This window comes from Haliotis rubra, unplaced genomic scaffold (genome assembly GCF_003918875.1).
Source record: "Haliotis rubra isolate DU_JTF1 unplaced genomic scaffold, ASM391887v1 Scf429, whole genome shotgun sequence".
Taxonomy (NCBI): domain Eukaryota; kingdom Metazoa; phylum Mollusca; class Gastropoda; order Lepetellida; family Haliotidae; genus Haliotis; species Haliotis rubra.
Genome location: NW_025767112.1, coordinates 666,463 through 689,361, shown reverse-complemented (window position 1 = coordinate 689,361; position 22,899 = coordinate 666,463). Strand labels below are relative to the sequence as shown.

Genomic DNA, 22,899 nt, shown 5'->3' with positions numbered 1-22,899 from the left:
AACAAAACATAGCATCAATAATGTATGCAATGGGAATTCCTTCTTTCATGGACTGGTGGCTGGCACAAGGTTAACATTAGAAAGCAAAGATAATATATATATAGGATACTTATATGAAACTTGAAGAAGGGGTTGCTGAGTTTTGTAAACAATCAATGCTAATTTGCAATAATGTAATTTTTAGAGTAAAATTGATATTTTATACTTATCCTGACTCATGCTCTTTTTGCTTGTCTTCTTCTTCTTGCGAACATAGTGGAACACTTGTATCTCCCTAATTGAAGCTCCCTTCAATGTAAAATCACTAATTAGTACACCACGAGTTACCTCCCTTCCACAAGCGCGGGAACGAGGGCGCCACCTCCACCCATGTGCCTCACTCTCTCCTCATATACTGAGCCCAACATTTGAATTTACAGGGAAATCCAAAGTGTTATGTGGGGAGGATGGGAGGGCTTACCTCATGAGTCAGGATAAGTATAAAATATCAATTTTACTCTAAAAATTACATATTTTTCCTTATCCTGACTCATGCTCTTTTTGCTTGTAGAATCCTACGAGGAAAAGAGAGGTGGGAATATATAATACTTTGGATTTTAATAATTAGTGATTTGAACTGTGATGATTGTAATAACCCTATGGGAACTTCATAAAGGCACTGAACTGATGAATTCCTGCTGCTAACTTATCAGCTGCCATATAAAGGTTATTACAATATACTTATTACAATGTACTTATTATGATAAAGTATATATAACATTAATACAATGCTTAAGACTAATAGACTTAAGCTTGTTAAAATGCTAGTATAAACTCCTTAGAGTTTGTTAGCTAAATTACTTTAAGATATAAACATAGTACTAAGCTTAAGATATGCTTAAACTTAAGCTAATTATATAATAGCAAAACTCTTTAGAGTTTGTTAGCTAATATACTTATATGATATAGACATAGTGCTGAGCTTAAGATATGAATAAGCTTTAGCTACATATATAATAGCAAACTCTGTAGAGTTTGTTAGCTAATATATTTTACAATATGAGTATAGTACTGTGCTTAAGATATAATTAACTTAAGCTACATATACAATAGCCAAAACCTCTGTAGAGTTTATTAGCTAATAGACTTATATTGTAACCATAGTATTAAGCTTAAGATATGATTAGACTTAAGCTAAATGTATATAGCAAAAAACTCCTTAGAGTTTATTAACTAATATACTTTTTATGTTATAAACATAGTACTGAGCTTAAGATATGATTAAACTTAAGCTATATATATAAAAGCAAAACTCCGTAGAGTTTGTTAGCTAATACATTTTATAATGTAACCATACTGCTTAAGATATGATGAACTTAAGCTAATTATATAATAGCAAAAAACCCTTTAGAGTTTGTTAGCTAGAATACTTATATGATATAAACCTAGTATTGAGCTTAAGATATGAAGGAAAACCTTAAGCTAAATATATAATAGCAAAAAACCTTTTAGAGTTTTGTTAGCTAATATACTTATATGATATAAACATAGTATTGAGCTTAAGATATGAAGGAAACCTTAAGCTACATATATAATAGCAAAAACTCCGTAGAGTTTGTTAGCTAATACATGTTATAATGTAACCATAAAGCTTAAAATATGATGAAACTTAAGCCAAATATATAATAGCAAAACTCTTTTAGAGTTTGATAGCTAATATACCTATATGATATAAACATAGTACTGCGCTTAAGATATGAATAAGCTTAAGTTACATATATAATAGCAAAAACTCCGTAGAGTTTGTTAGCTAATACATGTTATAATGTAACCATAATGCTTAAGATATGATGAAACTTAAGCCAATTAGCAAAAAACTCTTTAGAGTTTGTTAGCTAATATACTTATATGATATAAACATAGTACTGAGCTTAAGATATGAATAAGCTTAAGCTACCTATATAATAGCAAAAACTCCGTAGAGTTTGTAAGCTAATATATTTTTACAATATGTGTATAGTACTATGCTTAAGATATAATTAACTTAAGCTACGTATATAATAGCCAAAAACTCTGTAGAGTTTATTAGCTAATGCATTTATAATGCAACCATAGTACTACACTTAAGATATGATTAACTTAAGGTAAATATATAATAACAAACTCTGTAGAGTTGTTAACTTATATATTGTATGATGTAATAATCATAGTACTGTGATGATAAAAAAGAACTTAAGCAAATTATATATAGCATGTAGCTATTTAGTACTGTTATAAGATAAGTAGAAATCTGTAAGATTGACTTATCTTCTCGAGGAACTGTCAACTGTTGTGCGAGGACCATGGGACTGAATTGGTGGATACCTGAGACGTCCTTGACGGTGATATCTCTCAGATAATGGTTGGCAACCACCATATCGGATCTCCAGAAATAACCCCTCCATAATTTCAAATAACATTTGTGTAGATCAATTGTAGAAGTTAGCGCTCTAATATCATGAGTATTAGAAGCTCATGGAGGGTTGGATCGGGTCCATAGTCTTGTAGGCACATAGTATGACAGTTCTGATCCAAAGGAGATGGTAGTACATGAGACTTCAGTCTGCGTAACTTGAAGATAGAGGAAATAATCTGATGCATTTTTCCCTCCTGTTTGGTTCAGTGGAGATAAATTTACAGTGCTCTTGCTGGCCATCGTGATAGAATCATCGTATCATGAAGTCCAAGTATGTCATCCAGGCGTGTTCATAAACCTCACTTGTGAGGTGTTGGAGCACTATATTCAGATCCCGAAGTTGGAGCGTGAAACTTCCGTTTTAATCCTCCAATCAGAAAGCTTAAGTAGGTTTACTAACCATCTAGTTGTGTTAGTAGTTTGATGATGAAATTCAGTTGTAGTCTGAGACGCTGTGGATTTAGATCCACTTGTATTCCGTCGTCTAGGTAAATTCGCTCGAAAGTCCTTGGCGATGTAGGTGCACAAACCAGGTGTGTCTGTCCTCGTTGAACTTTATGTAAAATGCAGCCTGACTGCCGTGCCTCGTCCTAACTTGACAGGGGAGGTCTCTAACCTGAAGAAAGCAGCCCAATCATGAAGGTTCAGATTAACTGGACTGTAAGGAGGCTTGCTCGTTCACTGATATATAGTTGTCACTTGCAGCGTGAGTCTTGAACTGTGAACTAAGATCGACCTCTCTCGTGGAGTCGTTGTCCATCATGGTCCAATCAGAACAAGGCATTTTGATTCTGTAGAATACCAGCTGTGATGTCACCCGGTGTAGCAGGAAAAACCTTGTATAAAATCTTGCCGTCGTTTATATTAGCATAATCGTCGGTCTTCACCGTAGCTTCGAAGTTACCCGAGTGACCACGTGTTTGAGGGTTAATGGTAAACGCAGAAACCTCCGGTAGCGAATACCTCGCTCTGTAATATTAATGCTGGGTAGGTTATTTTCCTGGCTGTCGTGAAAGTAACTTCAGTTTTGAATATAATTCCGACTTCCTTATATAAAGGTACAATAAACTTGCAAGTTGTCAGCTTGTAGACTGTATACATGAATGTATCGTCATAATTGTAGAATTAAAGCTGAACTTGTTGTACATATTACTTCTCAGAAGCGTTGGCGATTATGAGTTATACTGCGCTGTAACAAGGCTGCTGTTCAATTTCGATATTGAATTGTCTGCAGATCTAAGTAATGGTCGCATGTAGATAATGTCGTATCGTAGTGCGGGATAGCATATTCTAGCAATCTATCACGGAAAGTTGATTTCTGTGAATATCTATGAAGCGTCGTTGACTAATTAATATAGCGGCGTTCTGTGTTGTAAATAGCCTGTGCAATTGTCTTAGCGTGGAAACTTATAGGCGACATATAGCATACAGTTGATAGACACTTTATCGCGATGTCTTGAACGGACTGGCGAGTAGCTATATATGGCCAGTGGCTAGTATATGGAGACCTTGGAGGATACTTCCTCGGTGAGCGCCGGAGACTTCCGCGAAGCTCTCGAAGTATCCCTTCTAGATCTTCTGGGTGAAGTAGACTTGGAGCCACTTAGCCTTCGCGACCTTCGCGAAGGTATCGAGTCAGAGCCCGATCAGTATATATATATGTAATTTTTAGAGTAAAATTGATATTTTATACTTATCCTGACTCATGCTTGCTTCGTGAACGACCTCTGTGTTCAACAGGATGTGGGGTCGGCGAAGCGCTACTCCTCCGTGACGTCCCTTGTAACTGGTGAGGCTCTAGTTCCTTCGCGGAGGCGGCCTGGGACTTCCTTAGCGAAGTGTCTAGAGTCCGATCAATATATGAGCGTTAGCTTCATACAGGGTGGTTCTTGCTGGTTCTGCATAAGTAGAGCCGAGTAGATCATCCTATCATCTTCAGAAATCGTGTCACGAAATCTGGTGATAAGAATCTCATTGATCGTTCTAGATCTATTAAGGCCAAAGAACATACGCCTCTGGCGTTTGAACTTACATGCCTTTATGGTAGGCTGTGTCCACATTCTGTGGCACCGCAGCAATCGGGTCGATCGGAGGTAGGGTGACGACGTCTACATCGTCTTCCTTCATCAGGTATGTCTGCGCTGAGTTGCCACTCTTGGACGGTGAAGATAAATCTAGGTTGTTTACCATCCAATATCTTATCTCAGCGTCTGAGAAGATGATGTCTCCATCATCTTCTGTACCAGCATCGGTGATGAGAGGTTGATGCTCTTCTGATGGTGACCTGTGTGCTGCTATCTCTATGTCGGGTGACGCTGCTGACTTGTGTGGTGACCTGTGAGGTGATCGGCGTGGTGATGTAATGTGGAGATCGTCGTGGTGAGCGGCGTGGAGATCGTCTAGGTGATCTCGTCTATGGGATGACCTTGAGTCGCATCTGAGGATGAGGCCGAGGGCGGTGGCGATCTCTCCCATCTTCGCGAAAGCCTTCGCGAAGACTGTACATCTGGGTCCTTCGTCTAGGTGGTCTGTGACTTCCTTCTCGAAGGCTGCTTCGTCGTGGCTGCTACGCTGACTGGGGGTGCCTCTGGGGTGTCGTCTGCGTTGCTCAGGCCCTGGGCTGGCTGCTTCTCCCGTCTGTAATGGCCCTCCATCATGGTCATGATCTGCTGCAACAGCTCGTCTGGGATGGTCTGCGACGAAGTGGTCGGTGCCCTCTCTGCGATGACAGCTGCTGAGCCCTCAGGGAAGTCGTCTGACATCAGTGTAGATACATCAGGCTGCATGGCGATCTCTGCTGATGTCACTGGTCGCTTCTTGTGGCGTACGCCAGGGATGATGATCGGTTGATCATCGTAGAGGCCCAGTTCAGCGGCTGGAACAATCTCGGTTGAGAAAGTCCTAGTAGACTTCGTTGATTTCCCCTCAGAGGTCGACGCTGCCCTGGGGGTGCGAAGTCTGCGTTGAGTGTTGGTAGCGACGGGACCCTCAGGAAGATCATCGAATATCAGCGTTGGTACATCAGGCTGCATGTTGATCTGCGCTGACATCACTGTTGCCGACATCGGTCATTCTTTTGATGTACATCAGGTATGATGATCGGCTGATCATCATACAGGCCCAAATCTGCGGCGGAACAATCTCGGCTGAGAAAGTTCTAGTAGACTTCGTTGATTTCCCCTCAGAGGTCGGCGCTGCCCTGGGGTGTGAAGTCTGCGTTGAGATGCAGTAGAAGCCCTCTAGTCTTCGGCTGCGGCGATGGGATGTCTGGGGAAGCAGGGCGGCTTCTTGGAGGCGGCGGACTCGTCCCACTCTCCACCACTCTAGCGGAATACCAGGCGGGAGAGGGTCGACCAACAGCAGTAGACTGGTGAGGGTTCAGGTGTATCAGTCATGGCTAGACTCTGCATACGCGACCTATCTGCTGCTGGCGTCTCAAACATAAAGTAATTATTTATTAAAGGCAGAATTGGATAAATTAGAACCGCAACTGCCACGTGAATAAAATGAACATGGCGCCCAGTACAGCTAGGGCATATTAAATGCGGATCAGCAGCAGAATAAAAAGCGTAATCTGCAACAGTACAGAATTTTCATCAACGTAATCCACAGAACAAACATGGCGTCCATTGAATAAACAGTAGAAACACGACTAAATATCAATATATAATTGTTGAAGGATACTAGCTAAACCTCTATAGATGTCTATACGAGGTAACTAACTAAATATAATCAAAGGATATAGTGTGTCGGGAGACACAGGCGCTCTCACGTCCAGCTCACTGGGCGAAGAAGGAGAGAGTGAGGCACATGGGTGGAGGTGGCGCCCTCGTTCCCGCGCTTGTGGAAGGGAGGTAACTCGTGGTGTACTAATTAGTGATTTTACATTGAAGGGAGCTTCAATTAGGGAGATACAAGTGTTCCACTATGTTCGCAAGAAGAAGAAGACAAGCAAAAAGAGCATGAGTCACTCACAATTAGTCCATTGCATTATGTTCACTTTTAATTTGTCGTTCAAAAAAATTGGAGATTTGTTTCTCTGTGTTATTTTACACTCTTTAGGGTTTACTTTCTACAAAAAACAATGTTTCCAAATTTTCACTTTCTCTTAAAGTGAATAAAACTTCATTATAGTTGACACCATGAAGTTCCTTCCCAGTTGTGGAAGCATAATTAGTTGTAGGAGATTACTGCCGTATGAGTTGTCTCCCTTTGTGACCCTGTCCTATGACGTCAACATGGCAGTGATGACTTGCAAAACAGGAAGAACTTGTAGACAATTTTGTGTCTAAAGGATGGTACACAGTGGATATCAAGCATGACTTGAAGGTCAATATAACAATATTTTCAAGTGTTGACATATCTCTCTATATATTTTGATTGAAAATACTTTATAAAATGTGATATCAATTAATTCTATCACATGAGACCACTTGCCTCCTTAGCATTATTTTGATTTTTAGATGTATTTGTCATTTCCTGAGTCATTTAGTAGTAAATTGGTTGACATTTTCATAGTATTTGACATGCTATCATATAGATAGAATGTTACATATCTGCTTAAATAAGTGAAAAGCAAGTGTTTGGTCTTTGTGCTTGTATGCAACATAGGGGGCCTTTTGGGGATATTCTTTACTTGTTTTGTATATGATGTGTTCTTAAAGCTATTCTCGTGATGTTATATATCAAGTATATTATTAAGTCCACATCTCTGACAATATAGAATGTATTTTAATTATTTAAATCAGGAAACATGGTTTGTATCACCACAATATTGCCATTAAAACATCCTCCCTAAAAGGGCCCCTAATATGTTATGATGCAGTCACAGATGATAATTTCATTACAACAAACAAGAACAATGTTTCCTTATAGGGTCGTGTGGTGAACAAAATTACAAAATATCTCAATTTTGCAAGATAGTTTATAGTTAAATTTACTTAGGTGTTGTATTTGTATCCTTTAGTGATTACAGTTTATAAAATTCTTATTTTTGGTACTTATTGTGATTATTTGTTAAAGAATTTATACTATTATTTCCATGTGAGATTTTGACTTGCAATTGATCATAACGTAGTGATTTTACTATAATTGCTTCACATTTTGTCATGGATTATGCGGTTTTGGAAAAGGCGTTTGCAAGGTGATTATTTTACAATAACTAATTCATTTGGGTTGATATGACAAAAAATAGACGAATTATATTTATATTTTCAGGTCACCATGACAACAATACCACAGCTAAGTCATTGTCATGGAACAACAAATGAGAAGGACCTTAACTGGAGTTTGTGCATTTTATGTCAAAATGCTACCAGTGACAAAATCAAACTCCCTCTTGTATCACAACCAAGATTGGAATCTTATGACAATTTGTTGGAAATCATACATGAGCTGCTACTTTAAAACACAGAGATGGACGGCACTGATGTTAAGTCCGTTGGTGTATCATCGGTATTGCTGCTGGGGTTTCTCATTGGTGTGTGTCTTAGGTGGCGCCTGTTGCGTTGATATTGGGCACCATCTGCTGTCTGCACTTGGTATGGCGATTTGGATCTACTCTGGTGATCTGGGCTGGCTTCCAGGTTTTGTCAGCGGTCTGCAAATAGATACTGTCATTCATTTGAAGCGGTGGCAGATTCCTGGCGGCTCGGTCATAGAACAGTTTCTGGCGGGACTGAACTTGTTAAGCGTCTTGCACACACATCGGCAGGTTCGACAACTTTGGGCTGAAGTTGTTTTGCCAGTGGTGGGAAAGCACTGACCGCCAGGCGTCGGCTCATCAGAAGTTCTTGTGAGCGAAGCCAAGTTGTCAACTGGTGTTGTCCGATATTCTAGCAGTGCAAGGAGTGGATCAATGCCATCCTTGTATGTTTTGTCCAGAATGTTCTTCGATATTTGCACACACTTTTCAGCTAGTCCATTGGACTGAGGATATCTGGGGCTTGATGTAATATGTTTGAAGTCCCATCTGCTGGCGAAGTCTGCAAATTCAGCTGATGCAAATTGTGGACCGTTGTCACTCATCAGGATTTCAGGGATCCCATGGCGTGCAAAGTTGACGGATAACTTGCGGATCACTGCTGATGAAGACAGGCTTCTGAGCTGGTCTATTTGAAGAAAGCGACTGTAGTAGTCAGCCAGAACGATGTACTCTTTGTTGTTCCAAGTGAACAGGTCTGCACACACACCTTCTGCCAGGGGCGGCATGGTATTTCATGTGGCTGTAGTGGTTCCTTGCTGTTTGATCTCTGTTTCTCACAGCATACTGTACAATTGGCAACTGCAGCTTCAATCTCTGCGTTCATGCCGGGCCAGAATAGAATGTCGCGGGCTCGTTCTTTGCACTTCTCCATTCGAAGTGACTGGAGTGGATCTTCTGGAGGAGCTTCGGATCTCTGGCCTTTGGGAATGATGATCTTTTCCCCTTTGAATATGAGACCATCCATGACGGTAAGTTGGTCCCGATGATTCCAGTATTCGATGATGCTTTCTGGACATTAAGGCTTCTGGAATCTGGCCAACCATTGAGGATGGTTGTCCTCAGTTGTTTCATCTGAACATCATTGTTAATGGCGTCTCGTAGTTGTGACATCTTGTGGTCACTCACAGGAGATTTCACGAGTACCATATGAACTTGCGCTTCCATTTCTTCTGACATCCCATCGTCTTTTGTAGTCAGAAACTTGCGCGAGGCGTGTCAGCAACTGGTATGTCTTTTCCTGCAACATGGACGATACGTAGATCATACTTCTGTAATTGCAGTAGCATACGCTGGAGGCGTGCAGGTGCTGCCGTCAAAGGTTTCTTCATGATACTTTCAAAGCGGCTTGTGATCTGACTCAGCGGTCACGGTGTGGCCATAGATGCACTGATGATACCGCTTGCAACCAAACAGGATTGCATAAAGTTCCTTCTCAATTTGAGCATAGTTCTGCTTGCTAGGGGTCAAAGCCTTTGAAGCATATGCCACTGGTTTCTTGTCTTGGAGCAAGGTGGCACCTAATCCATTCTTCGAGGCATCTACTTGTAGAGTAATGGGCTTTGTCGGATCAAAGAAGCGAGGGCGGGCTCACTTGTGATTAGTAACTTGACCTTCTCCAGAAGCGTCGTTTTGGCGTTTGTCCCAGTGGAACTCTACGTCCTGCTTCAACAGTTCCCTCATTGGGCTGGTGACTTCTGAAAGGAAGGTCGCGAACTTGGCGAGGTAGGTGATCATGCCAAGCATTGTGTCCAACTCTTGTTTATCTTTGGGAGGCGACATTTGCTTGATGGCTTCAACTTTGTGGGGTCTGGTTTTGTGCCCTCTGCTGTGATGAGATGACCAAAGTAACTGACCTCAGTGACACCAATGGATAACTTGTCAGGGTTGAGGCGGACGTTCTTTTGTCGACAACGACTTAGTACAGCTTGTAGATTGGCATCATGTTCCTTCCTGGTCCTTCCATGAACCAGGATATCATCAACTATAGCAACTGTTCCTGTGAGGTCTCCAAATGTTTCATCTATCTTACGCTGAAATTCATCCTGGGCTGAGACAAGTCCAAATGGCATAACGCATGAATCTGTATCTGCCATATATTGAGTTGAGCGTTGTCAAGTATATGATGATTTCTCAGAGAGTTTGATATTCCAGTACCCAGATCTTGCATCCAGTTTACTGAAGTATTTGGATCCTGTCCAGTTTGGTGAGCGCATCTTCAAGTGTTGGCATGTGATAGTGTGGTGCGCTGGATGGCGTTGTTGAGATCAAGGGGTCCAGACATATTCCGAGCTTCCGCTGTGAGGTTTCTCAACGACAACCAGGGAGTTGACCCAGTCTGTAGGCTCGGTAACTTTGGAGATTATGCCCATCTTCTCCATCTTGTCGGAGAGCTCATCTTTCAACCGGTCTCTGATTGCGATTGGGGCCAGCGTCTTGGTGGATGCGGAAGGGGGTAGCATCTGGCTTAAGATGTATCGAGCATTCACCTTCGAATTCTCCCACACCTGTGAAGACATCCTTGAAGTCAGATAGCACTGATTCTTTTGTCATGGGGTTAGGAGATTCTGCCTTGGCTGGGCTTCCAGGGCAAGGACAAGCTTGATGAGTTGCAGTGACAAGGATGCTGGAAGGCTATTACTGGAGGTGCGTTGGCTTCCACAACATAAAACTTTCGGTTGCTGACCGTTCCTTGTACTGACACTGAAGTTGAATCGCCCAAGGACTTTGAGAACATGTCCTGAGTAGTTGGTGAGACGCTGATCAGCTTCTTCGAGTGGGTGCTGGACGGGCATCTTGTCGTATTCCTTCTTGGGAATGACATTGACTTGTGCTCCTGTATTGAGATCTTGAAGCTGATTGTGTGGTCTCCATCCACACTGATATCGGCAAAAGGCTTGGTTGGGGAACTCATTAGCTTCGCCATTGATGACGCCAATATACAGGTCGGTGTCTGAATCTGGAGTCCAAAGCATAATCAATAGTGTGGATCTTCTTCTTGCCCCTTGTGTTGTTTATTGGTCTCTCGTCTGTGTACTGCTGCGGCAGACTTTGGAAAAATGGTTCCACTTCTTGCACTTGTGGCACTGTATTCCTCTGGCAGGGCACTTCTCCTTGTTGTGCTCATGATGCCCCCACAATTTCCGCATTCATTCTGACCAGATTTGTGTTCTGGACCATGTCGGTATGGGTAGGATCTTGTTCTGTGTTTGTTGATAGCATCAACGTTCTCAGCACTGTCTTGAGGCAGACATCAGTTTCAGGTGAGACTGAGTTATTTCGTAAGAGATCTTGTGATCTCGATGGCCTGCTGCATTGTCAGTGAGTCGCCTTTGGTGAGTAATTTCTGCAGATTGTTTTGAAATAATGCATAAAATGATTCTATCACGGACCATTTCTTCAGGCTTGTCATATGCACAGTCTTTAACGAGGAGTTGTAGGTGTGTTCACGAACTCTTCAATTGACTCTCCCTCCTTTTGCGAGCGTGTATGAAACTTGTAACGTCACGAAGATAATGCTTGTTTTCGGTGCTACATATTGTCCAAATTTGTCAAAATGGCTTTGGAGGCTTTTTCTTCAGTTTCAGACATGGTAAATGTGTTGTAAATGTCCCTACCTTTGGCACCGACCCATATCAGCAAATATGAACACTGTTCTTCTTCACTAACTTTCTTCAAGGGTCCTTTGAACATTAATGTCACATGCTGTTTAAACTTCTTCCCTCTCTTCTGGTAGATTTTTATCAGGCTCCAGTCAATGCAGGGTTTACTTGTGAGGTAGCCATGCTGATTTGAGCTTGTTCACACTATTGTTCACAAAACAGTCTCATCCGATTAGAAATCAGCCTTCAGAATGAAATGACACTTGTAGAATGAGCTGCAGGCATGGAACTTGCTTATCCTGCTATTCTGGCACCATGTTATGTTCTGTACGTGCTGATGTTCTTGGATGACAAACACAGTGGCATTAAACACAGGTTTTTAATCAGCCATTACTAAGGGAGGTAAGTCCATACTTCCTGGATCCAAGGGAGATAACTAGCTACTTCCAGTTGGCTTGTGTCACTCAAGGCTTCAGGAGTTGTCTCCCATATGTCACTGGGGCCATAACATTACAGACCGTACCTTGATATCTGCCAGAGACTTGAAGGTTGCACAAAGGAGACACTTGTATTACACAAGGCTGTTTGGCACAGAAGCTGCTATTCTAATGCAACAAATAAAGACCAAATACAACGTGCCAGGAATAGAAAGCATTAAACTCAGGATTTTGAACAAATCGCATGCAGCAAGAGGGGAAGGAAAAAAAAGGGGTTTGAACACGAAAGTCAGCCTGAGTGTTCAGCAATGCCTTTCACAAGATCATCAACATCTCCATTTGACAACAATCTTTGTTTCTTCTGTCAACAGGATGATCAACAGCAGCTTTTCAAGGTCAGGACAGAAAAAGCTGGCTCAACCCTCAGAGATGCAATTGAGATTTCAAGAAATCCTTTTCTGAAAACAAGATTAAACTCTACCATTTCTCCAACTGATGCACATGCCATTGATGTCCGATATCACAAGACTTGTTGGACCAACCATGTTTTCCATGTCCTACGCCAGGAAACCAGCAAGGAAAACAAGGAAAGTAAGCATCCAGTTCAAACTGCATGTATAACTGAATTGATTGATTTGGTGGACCAGCAAACAGCAAACAAGGCTTTTTTATCACTAGAGGAAATTGAGAAAACATATATCTCTATGCTTGGAGGGGTTAAAACGTTGGACAAGCATGTGCCTACCTACACAAGGCAGTGGCTGAAGGAAAAGATCCTTTCCGAGCTGCCCAATGTGAAATCTGTCCTTCAACAAGACAGCCGGAAACCTGCTGTGCTGTATTCCCCAAATGCTTGTGAGGAAGAAATGGTCCATAATGTTATTGAGAGAGACAACAGCATGGAAAATATGAAACACATATACCAATCTGCCAAGCTGGTACGCAAGAGCATTGAGGCCTTTCAGAAAGAAGATAACGGCAACTTTTCTATGCAAGTTACAAGTACTGTAGATGATGTTCCTTCTGAACTCTACTCTCTCATTCGTTGGATAATGGCTGGAACAAAACTTGAGTTCAGCAGTGAAGAAAAGACAAGTACTGTTGACAGAAGTGTACTTACAATCTGCCAAAATATCATGTATGGTGTCAAATCCAGAAGACAGGTAAAATATAAACAGCAAAGAGAGTCTGGAGCATTTAGATTACGTGGAAAGGAAAATCCTCTGGTGCTTGGATTAGCCCTTGCAGTTCACTACAACACAAGAAACAAGATGATCATGGATCTCCTCAGTGCCCACAACTACTGCATTCCTTACAGGCGTGCTCTCCTTCTAGAAACTTCACTTGCCAATGCTGTAGTTAAAAATACAAGACACTTCAACGGTTTATACGTTCCACCATTTCTTCGGAAAGGTTCATTTGTCTTCTTTGCTGTTGACAACATGGACTTTGCAGAAGACACACCTGATGGAAAGGGAACGACACATGGAACTGTGACTGCTGTCTACCAGAAGGCTGATGCCTCAGGAGAACTGATATCCCAACCCCTGGACATACAGGAAGGCCAAAATCTTACAGTTGCTCCCTATCATACAAAGCTGATCCCCTGCAGAAAACCAGACTTGAAAACCACATCACAGTTATCAACAAATGGGACAAAACTGGACTTCAATAGAGATGGTATTTCTAAAGGCTATTACTTGACACACTTTGCATGGATAGTAGCATCAGTGATGTCCAGAATGAGGGAAAAGAGAGAAGCTAACACGATTCCAGGCTGGACTGCATACAATTCTTTGCTGTCTGAATGCAAGACAATGACTCAAGTGGGTGCTTTGCCATTACTCCCTGAAGTCGCACACGAATGGTCAACACTACTGACAGTAATGATACAGGCTCAGAATCTGAAAGAACTGGCAATTGGAAAAGATCACCCAACTGTTATATCATTCGACATGGCTCTATACGAGAAAGTTGTTAAACTTTTGGATTCCAGTCCTGACTTGAAAAGACAGTTTGTGCCCAGGCTTGGTGAGTTGCATGTTGTTATGGCTGCTCTAAGAGCTCTTGGTACATCTATTGAAAATTCTGGAATTGATGATACCTGGATGGAAGCTGATGTTTTTGGTCCAACAACAACAAGACAGATACTAAAATGTATCCACTACAAACGCTGCCTCCAAGCTCATCTGTACTCTTACACTGCACTGTATGAGTTAGCACTTGAGGAGTTTTTCAGGAATAATCCTGGGCTGCAAGTGGTCTACTCTGATTTCACCAAGGAAATTGTCAGAGCCTGTAATGTAGTTGACAAAAGTGAAAAGGCAGAATCTGTGAAGTATGCAAATTCCAAGCTGCTTAGACAAATTGCCATGGATGATCTAATGACCAAATTTCAGTCCTGGGAGCAAGAGATGTGCATCATGCATGTGAACAACTGAACAGACTAATGAAGGTACACTCTGGTCTCGTTGGCATATCACGGAATGCAAATGCAAGACAGCGTTTTTTTCTGGCAGCACCTGAGTTGTCACGCTTAGCAAATGAGTTCAAAAGTCAGTTTGATTTTGAAGCAGCTAAAGTCAAGGAGCATCATGACCTTGCACCAGGTGTTATCCAGCGGGACCATATTGCAGTTGACAAAATCAAGAATGCTATCCTGAGTCATGGGAATCCTTTTACTGTTGAAGGGGACAAGCTGCAGAATCTGATAACATGCATGTATTCAAGATCAGTATGTCTCTCAGATACTCAAAATAGACGAGACCGGGCAAAAGTTGTATGAAGAATATGTGGCAGAAAGAATCAATGGAACAGTCAGCCTATGGGCTCCAGTGAAGAAGGAAAACAACCATCTCTTCATGTCTGACAGCAAGAAACAAACAGTGAAACTTCGAGACAAGATTGTGGACCTGAAAGAAACAAAGGACTTGTATGGACGGCTGATGATTTTAGCCAGATCAAGCCGCGATATTGACCTGAAACATGCTATAGGGAACTATGAATTCACACTGACACCAAGAGCCTTCTTTTCCCCGGATGGCATGTTGTTACAATGTACAGACAAGTCAAAACTCATCAGTTGCCTTGAGGAACTGGGTAAAAGTCATATGATCAGTGATCCAGAAATGGCCCCTCAACTTGACCAAATTGACTCTGCAGTGTATAGGATTGCTGTAGTTGATGGTATGGTTCTTCTTCAGAAGATGACACAGTTACCTCCTGCAGTGGAGACAGTAAAGGATCTAAGTCATTGCTTCAATAACCGACTGATGAGCCTTACAAGAGAATTTGATGACGTCATTCTTGTGTTTGATACCTATAAACCTGATTCACTTAAATGGTCAACAAGGGGAAAAAGACGTCATGGCAAGGACCCAGTCCAGTACCAAATAACTGATGAAACAAGAATCAAGCACATCACATTGAAGCGATTCTTATCTCATGACCAAACCAAGGATGACCTTGCAGAGTACCTAGCAACAAAGACCATGGAGTACAACAAGGATTCATCAAAGCTCTTCATCACCTCAGCATCGGGTAACACAAGAAGTAACAGCAGCATCAACTTTGAGTCAAACAACCATGAAGAGGCTGACACACTGATGATCTACCAAGCCATCTGTGCATCTCAGCGAAAGACATCTATCTGCATGGCATCAGGTGAAGTACAAATACAGCCTATATGGAAATCACTTGGGGTTGAAAAAGCGAAGGCTCTGTCAGCCTTCCATGCCTTTTCTGGAGCTGATAACACAGGTAGATTTTCTCGCATTGGGAAGACAACTTGGTTTAAGACGTTTCTAAGAGCCACTGAAGACACTGTTGAAGCTTTGCAGCTGCTGTGTTGTAGAGAAGATCTTGATGAAGAAACCTTTTCAACATTAGCTAGATTTGTATGTGCTGTGTGTTGTCCAAAAACAATCACCTTGAATGAAATTCCTGAACTCAGATGGTATCTCTTTTGTAAGGACATGGCTGAAAGTGATAGGCTCCCTCCAACACTTGGTGCCTTGAAACAGCACATTCACAGAGTTCAGATGCAGGCATGGGTATGGGCTCAAGTTCATGTTGCCAAACAAGTCTTCTTGGACCCAATGAGATACGGGTTTCATAGGGATAAGGATGCTCAGCTTAGACAAGTCACCACATATGTTCTGCCAGCTCCCCAGGCTATTCTCGAGATGGTTCGATGCCAGTGCAAGACAGACTGTTCAACTCAGCGGTGTACATGCAAATCAAAGGACTTACCATGTACTGAACTTTGTCAATGCAGTAATCAGTGTGAGAATGAAGAGTCTCAAGTGGAGGAAACAGTACCTGATGATAACTTTGATGAACTGCTGTAAATATATCTTATGATGGGTGTGAAAGACCTCTCCTTTCGGTGACATTGTGGATATTTACTTTCATCATTAATGACAACTTTTCGATTGGAGATATGATTACATGTCTGAAATGGAAATCACGATGATATTGATGACTTGCTCTAAATGGTGTTGTGTATTTTGTGCTTATACTGTCTGAATATTCTGAGGATAGACATTAACCTATCAATTCTGTGACATTGTGGAAATTCATCTTCAACCTGTTCCTACGCTTACACCACTGATCAACAAGTTAGTAGTTTCATTGATTTTTAACAGCTAATGTGGTTATCATAACATTCATAATATTCTTGTTTTATACAGAGCAAAATAAGTATAACAATATACAAGTGTCTGAGAGTTCAGTGTATAGATATATATCACAAATAGCTGATATGAAATATGTAAGGTTTAAATTTTGTATATAATAACACATTTCCCCTTCATGTATACACAGTAACAGTGTCTTTGATACTGGGGTGTATACAAGTAATCCTTAACAGCATAAAAGCTTCAAATATATACTGAAAATAGAACCAGAATTGTACTTAAAAGTGAAAAAAAGGGTGGCACATTATTGAATGTGGAGGCCATTTTGAAATCCAAGATGGCCACCAATGGGACGATGGGAAAAATTGGAAACATTGTTTTTTACATCAAGTGTAGTGAGTGGTTTAAGAAAATGTATACTGTTGCTAATCTCCAATTTCTTTGAACGAAAATACATAATACAATGGACTATAAGGAAAAATTAGTATTTTGGCATTTGATTTCTCATAAACAAAATCCTTAGAACAGCACTTCAAATTTTAACTGACATGTAACATCAATACAAGATTTATACAAACCTTTTTTCTTTTAGGTCGATATCGATAGGACCATTTCATCATTCTCCAGTTTCCAAATGTACAGAATATTTGTCACTACTTACAATTGTTGAGCACTAAAGATGTCAGTCTGTGAAGCATTATCTTTAAACCTCTTCACTTACAACATTTAGTAAATTTCACAATTCTCTTTTCAGTTAGCATATTCCCTCTCTGTTCAGTGCACACCTTGACACCCACACAAGAAATAACACTGAAATCCTGAAAGCAGTGCTGGTTTCTGCCAATTTCTATAAGAGAGGGAGGTCAGGTGCAGAGAGTCCCTTTTATTCATGAGAAAATATTAGGGTATCAATGTCAAGCTGGGGGTCTACTTTCACTGAAAAAGCTTTGTTACGCTCTATTTTAGCCACTTACAATCTACTTTAGAATGACCATACTAGCGACTGCTTTTCCACTGGCAATCTTAGCTAAGAACAATACCTTGTGTGGAGGCTTGTATTGAAGATCACAATCTTCAACTGTGGAGTTGCTTAAATATGTTGGTATTGTTCTAGACTGGGCTCCATGTACTCACAAAAGCAGTCAGCTGCCATAGCATTCACACAGCAAAAGCACTTAACTCATATAAGAAACTGTGAGCAAACAAAATACTGCCAAAATATCTGACATAAACATATATCATAAATTTAATTAAATATGTATAATATATGATTTGCACTAATTCAGAATAACTGGGGTCACATGTTGAGAATTTGTAGAGAAAATAACAACATATCTTAGTGATGTTTTGTTCACAAGGAAACAAGCAATTCAAACATAAATATTAATACTGAAATCCTACACAATTATGGCTTATGCAATCGTCAAAATAGGTGACCCTATATAACATTTAAATTAGTCTTTAGATTCCAACATTAAGAGTATTTGTACTAATGTGGCACCATCATCAATGGAGTACTGGACGTATAATCTAATGGAAAATGACCACAGCTCTGTGGACAAAGGTGGGAAAATCCTCACTTCTTTTCTGTGTATGCTGGGGGCAGTTGAGTAGCCTTGTGGTTAAAGTGTTCGCTCGTCATGCTGAACCCCATTTCTGGTGTCCCCCATAATGATATTGCTGGAATATTGCTACAAGCGGCTCAAAACCATACTCACTCACTCACTCAGTGTATGCTAGGTTACCGGTAGTACTTGGTTGGGAAGTCACATTGTGATAGTTAAGTTTAAGCAGTTAATCTACTTATTTTACTTGTGGCGTATTGCAGTTGTACTTGGAGCGGAGGAAGGGAGCATCTTCCCTGATGATGTATTTCTTAAAACATAAATATGCCCAGTTTCAATATCTATAAATAAGAGTTATGCTGGATAGCCACATATACTGAGAAAATTGTAGCAACCACATTTTTAACTATACCATATATAGGAATCTCTAATGCAAGTTTTTGGTACCTTGAATCAGGAAGGTACAAGAGGCAACATTACACCATTGTTTCTCTAGGATTCATATCACTGTATAGACCTCTCTGTTCAGTATATTTCGATTCAATACACAAAGAGCATACAAAACAAGAGAAACAAGAATGTTTGCCTAACAAATATATTTCTTTGGTAACAAAAATACGCAAATGATAGTTCGACAATCCCTGACTAGAAACAACAGTTATCTACCCAGGATTGTAAAATTTCATATTCTTCACTGAATGATAGAAGAGTGGACAGTGGCACCAAAACAATAAGGCAGAGGAAGAAGAAGAAGCCGTGCCTGTCATAAGGTGTAGTGTCAGCTAAGTATAAAAACAAAGTATATTATATCCACAAAGCTAATGTTTTACCTTACCTGATGCTACACAGTGCTTTATTCAAGTCACATGGGCTTACCAAAATACACACTAGTCCCACTGAGGAAACACTGCATATACGTCAGGTAGGGATGCCTCCGGTAGTATTCCGGTAGCAGCCGCATCAGGGCAGTTATTCATTGAAATTTACTGATCCATTTAACATAGAAAATGTCATCTGTTTTCAGAACATAAGCCTGCATTCGTGTAAGAATGCTCTTCTTACCTTAGACCACTTTGAGTTTAGACTTCTAGCTTTTTGGGCATCTTCAAGACTTCTTTGATACTGGTTTACTTTGAGAAATGCAGCTGACCGATTTGTGTACAGGATGTGATTGTTGCTGTCCAGTTGGATGGCTTCTGAATAAAGCTGAATGGCATGATGGTAGTCTCCATTGTTGACAGCTTCATTACTTTCCCTTATTTTTTGCAAGAAAAGGGCCTGGTTATTTGGGCTGTCTCGACCAACAGTATCCATTTCTCCCCCACCAAATGCACCAACAGCGGACTGCAATAAAGGATTAGAAATCATGTCCATAGCAGGTTGATGACTGTAACAATTAAATATGTAACAAACAGGTCTATGTTATCATCTACTTCTAGTATGAATGCATGAGAAGAACACAACCTCATGATCATGTGTGGATACAGGAGTCCCATGTGGAGTTATTTGTGGCTATTATCTGTCATAAAAAAAACACAGGAAAATTATTACAATTATTAATCTTTCATATTTATCGTGTCTATGTTACTTATCCTGCATTACATAGTGCATTCTTTTTACTTCCTGAAAACAATGTCTGGAAACATCATCCCAAGAGAAAGAACCTGTTCTTGAACAAAGTTCAAACTGCCTGCCCGAACACATCCCACCTACAGAGGATACAAGAAGGGAGGCAGTGCCATCCTGGAATGTAGGATTGTAACATATAATACAGCAAATGTATTTATGGAAAGATACTGAAATCCATTAGAAATCCATTAATACAATGTTTTGTCTCCCTGATAAATGAAGAAAAGAACTTGTCCCTACTGACATTAACATTGTCAACAGTAGAGGACGTTATCTGTACATGAGACGGTCTTCCGTTGCACCTACAAGTGACTACCTGAGGGGGGGTCACTCATTCGCGTGACTGCCTGACCACGGACAGGGAAATTCTGCATGTCACACAAAAACATCTCTAACAGTGTTATTTATGAAAATAATGGAACACAATTTGGTAGTCGTTAATAGTTATTCAAGTTATCGAATGACATTAATGAAAATGTACAAATCAAAATCAAATGGTCAAATTTTGACAAAAATGTGCAAAATTGAAGCAAAATTTGATGGTTTTTAACAGTGAATTTCATCCATGAGCATATTTTTCAGAAACTAAAATAACATTCTCTGAAAGCCCTTCATCATAGATTCAAAATATATATGCAGTTTTTGAGGCACACGAACGCACACCTGTTTGTTATTAACAAAACTGAGGATATAATACCAATTTTTTTATCGGGACTATATTATTTGTAGGAAATAAAATCATCAGAAAGCATGACGGAGAGAGGGTGTCACTTCCATGATGTAACAACAAACACGTCTGAGAGTTCATAGTTTTCAGTTTGCTGTCATAGTAGTCGATTTTGACGATAATTTTCACCTTTGTGCAAATTTCACTGAAACATGATTTTAACATTTTCTGAAAGCCTTTCCCATGCCACTGAAACTTTCCTCCCACTGTTCATCACAGACAAACAAACCATTCCCGCAGCCCCGTAACGCGTATGGGAGACACCTCTCAGAAACAAGTGCATGACTGTTTGAGAGAGGGGTTACTTGTATACATGCCTGCCTGTCAATGGACCATAGATTTCAGAATGTAGCACACAAATGTCTCTACGTAAAATTTATAAAACCAAAAAACACAATAAAACCTGAACATACATTGACATCGACAAGTATATACTTATTTGCTACCAAATGGTATACACTATGAAATATATTTAAACTCCCAGTCATTTTTTAAGAAAATTAAACGGAATGTGACCAAAAGTAGTCATTTTTAATGACAATTTTTTCTGTGTGCAAATTTCACAGAAACATGATTTTCATATTTTCTGAAAGTTTATTCAACTGACATTTAAATCCTGTAAATACTGTTTCTGGCACAAGAGCGCACATAGGTGTGCCATCGAGATGAAAAGTTTACTTTATTTGAACTAAGTGTTACATTTTGTAGTAAGGTACTCAATATGGGAGGCAGCTCTTGAAGGCTTAAGAATGAACCTTACTACACCAAGAGTTATCTCCCCTGATGGCAGAAGTGAAAGAAAGCTGGTTCCATATGATTTTGGAAGGTGTGTTACTGATGCAAAAGAGTTAGACTTGCAGAATACAAGGTTCATCCTTCGTAATCTCTTTAGAGCAAATGACGAAAGTGTGCAATTCGTGATTGAGAAAACTCTTTACGCTTGGGTATCCATCCATCCATTTGTATAGCGTCAATACAGATTAAAATTAGTTTTCAGCGTTCGGGTGATCCTGACAGTCAGGCTGGTAAGGCTGTCACCAGCTCAGGACCCTTGTCCCCTCCACACGCAGCCCAGACAGTGAAAGGGACTTCTCCCAGGAAACGCTGCCGAGTCTGTTATTATCATTAGTATCCAGCTCAGCTGCTTTAAGGCACTTTGGTTTTCATTGATCATTGGATGTCAATCTCAACCGCACATCATATTTTCAATCTCAACTCACTGGGGATCATACAAATCTTGCAGCCATTTAGGTGCACCAAGTTAAAGTGGCTTTCCCATCCTTACAAGGTACCCATTCACAGCTGGGTTGACTGGGGCACATAGTCACAGTACTTTGTCCAATGTTTACTGCACATTGCTGTACGCGGAACTACGTGTTTGCACATATTCAAGTGGCCACCATCTGGTCATATACCAACGGATTCGTGCACAGGGTTCTGTCCTGTACATTAGGGGTTGTGAGGGAGTGAGTGAGTGAGTATGGTTTTACGCCGCTTTAAGCATATTCCAGCAATATCACGGCGGGGACTAGGGATTGTGACAACACTGAAAGAATCTGCATACAAAGTTGACTCCAAGGTTTTTACATCTGGTCACAGGTGGGCTTTTAATAAGTATCTGCATAGTATTCTGAACTTTTTTTGTTATGTGGTGCACGTTAAAATTAACAATGCTTGATTCATTGAGGCCACCAAATCTTCTGTGTTCCTCACAATTTGAACGACATGGTATTGTGCTTTAAGAGTGTATTTTTCCCTTGACTCAAAATGACATTTCAGATGAAGGAATATGATATCTGAACAAACTGAATCAAAGTAAGATCACAGAACTCCTATTCTCAAATCCGTATGATGGCGTCCTATTGCATCTTGTGTTGATTTCAAGCTGCTCTGACACATCATGCACCCCATCCAGAACTCTTCCATCCCAGAACCAGTTCCTGCTATCAGACCCTAAGGTCTCCATAGCTTCTTTTCAGATTGCATTTCTTACATGAAGATCTATGTCTCCAGAAGTTTCTACCTGTCACAGTCAATATTAAACAATCTGATTCTCTGACAACATTTAAATCTTGCTTGAAAACTTATCTTTTCAAAACAACCATGTATATTTGGTACATTATCCTCTGGTATTATTGTAGTGCCTTGAGCATGCACAAGTGCGTGGATCATACAGGCGCATCATAAATGTCCATTAATAATAAATATTATGTACCATTTACGATTCTGCTAAAAACCAGGTGACTTTAACCTTTATCACTAACACTAACTTGCAGGTAGAACAGCCAGGTAATCAACAAGTGGGTGCAGTGAAATTTCACAGCTTGCACACCTGGCTGTTCTACCAGCAAGTGGTCCTCTCTCCTAAGAAATAGTGACAACAAAA

At 40.5% G+C, this 22,899-nt stretch overlaps 1 protein-coding gene across 1 annotated transcript in view; it reads right to left on the bottom strand.

Moving 5' to 3' along the window:
• Nucleotides 1-22,899, bottom strand: part of LOC124288909 (tetratricopeptide repeat protein 28-like) — a 223,761-nt gene that overhangs the window by 186,977 nt on the left and 13,885 nt on the right. Inside the window, 1 exon segment of the mRNA XM_046725502.1 lies at nucleotides 19,220-19,501. Coding sequence (XP_046581458.1) covers nucleotides 19,220-19,501 — 282 coding nt within the window.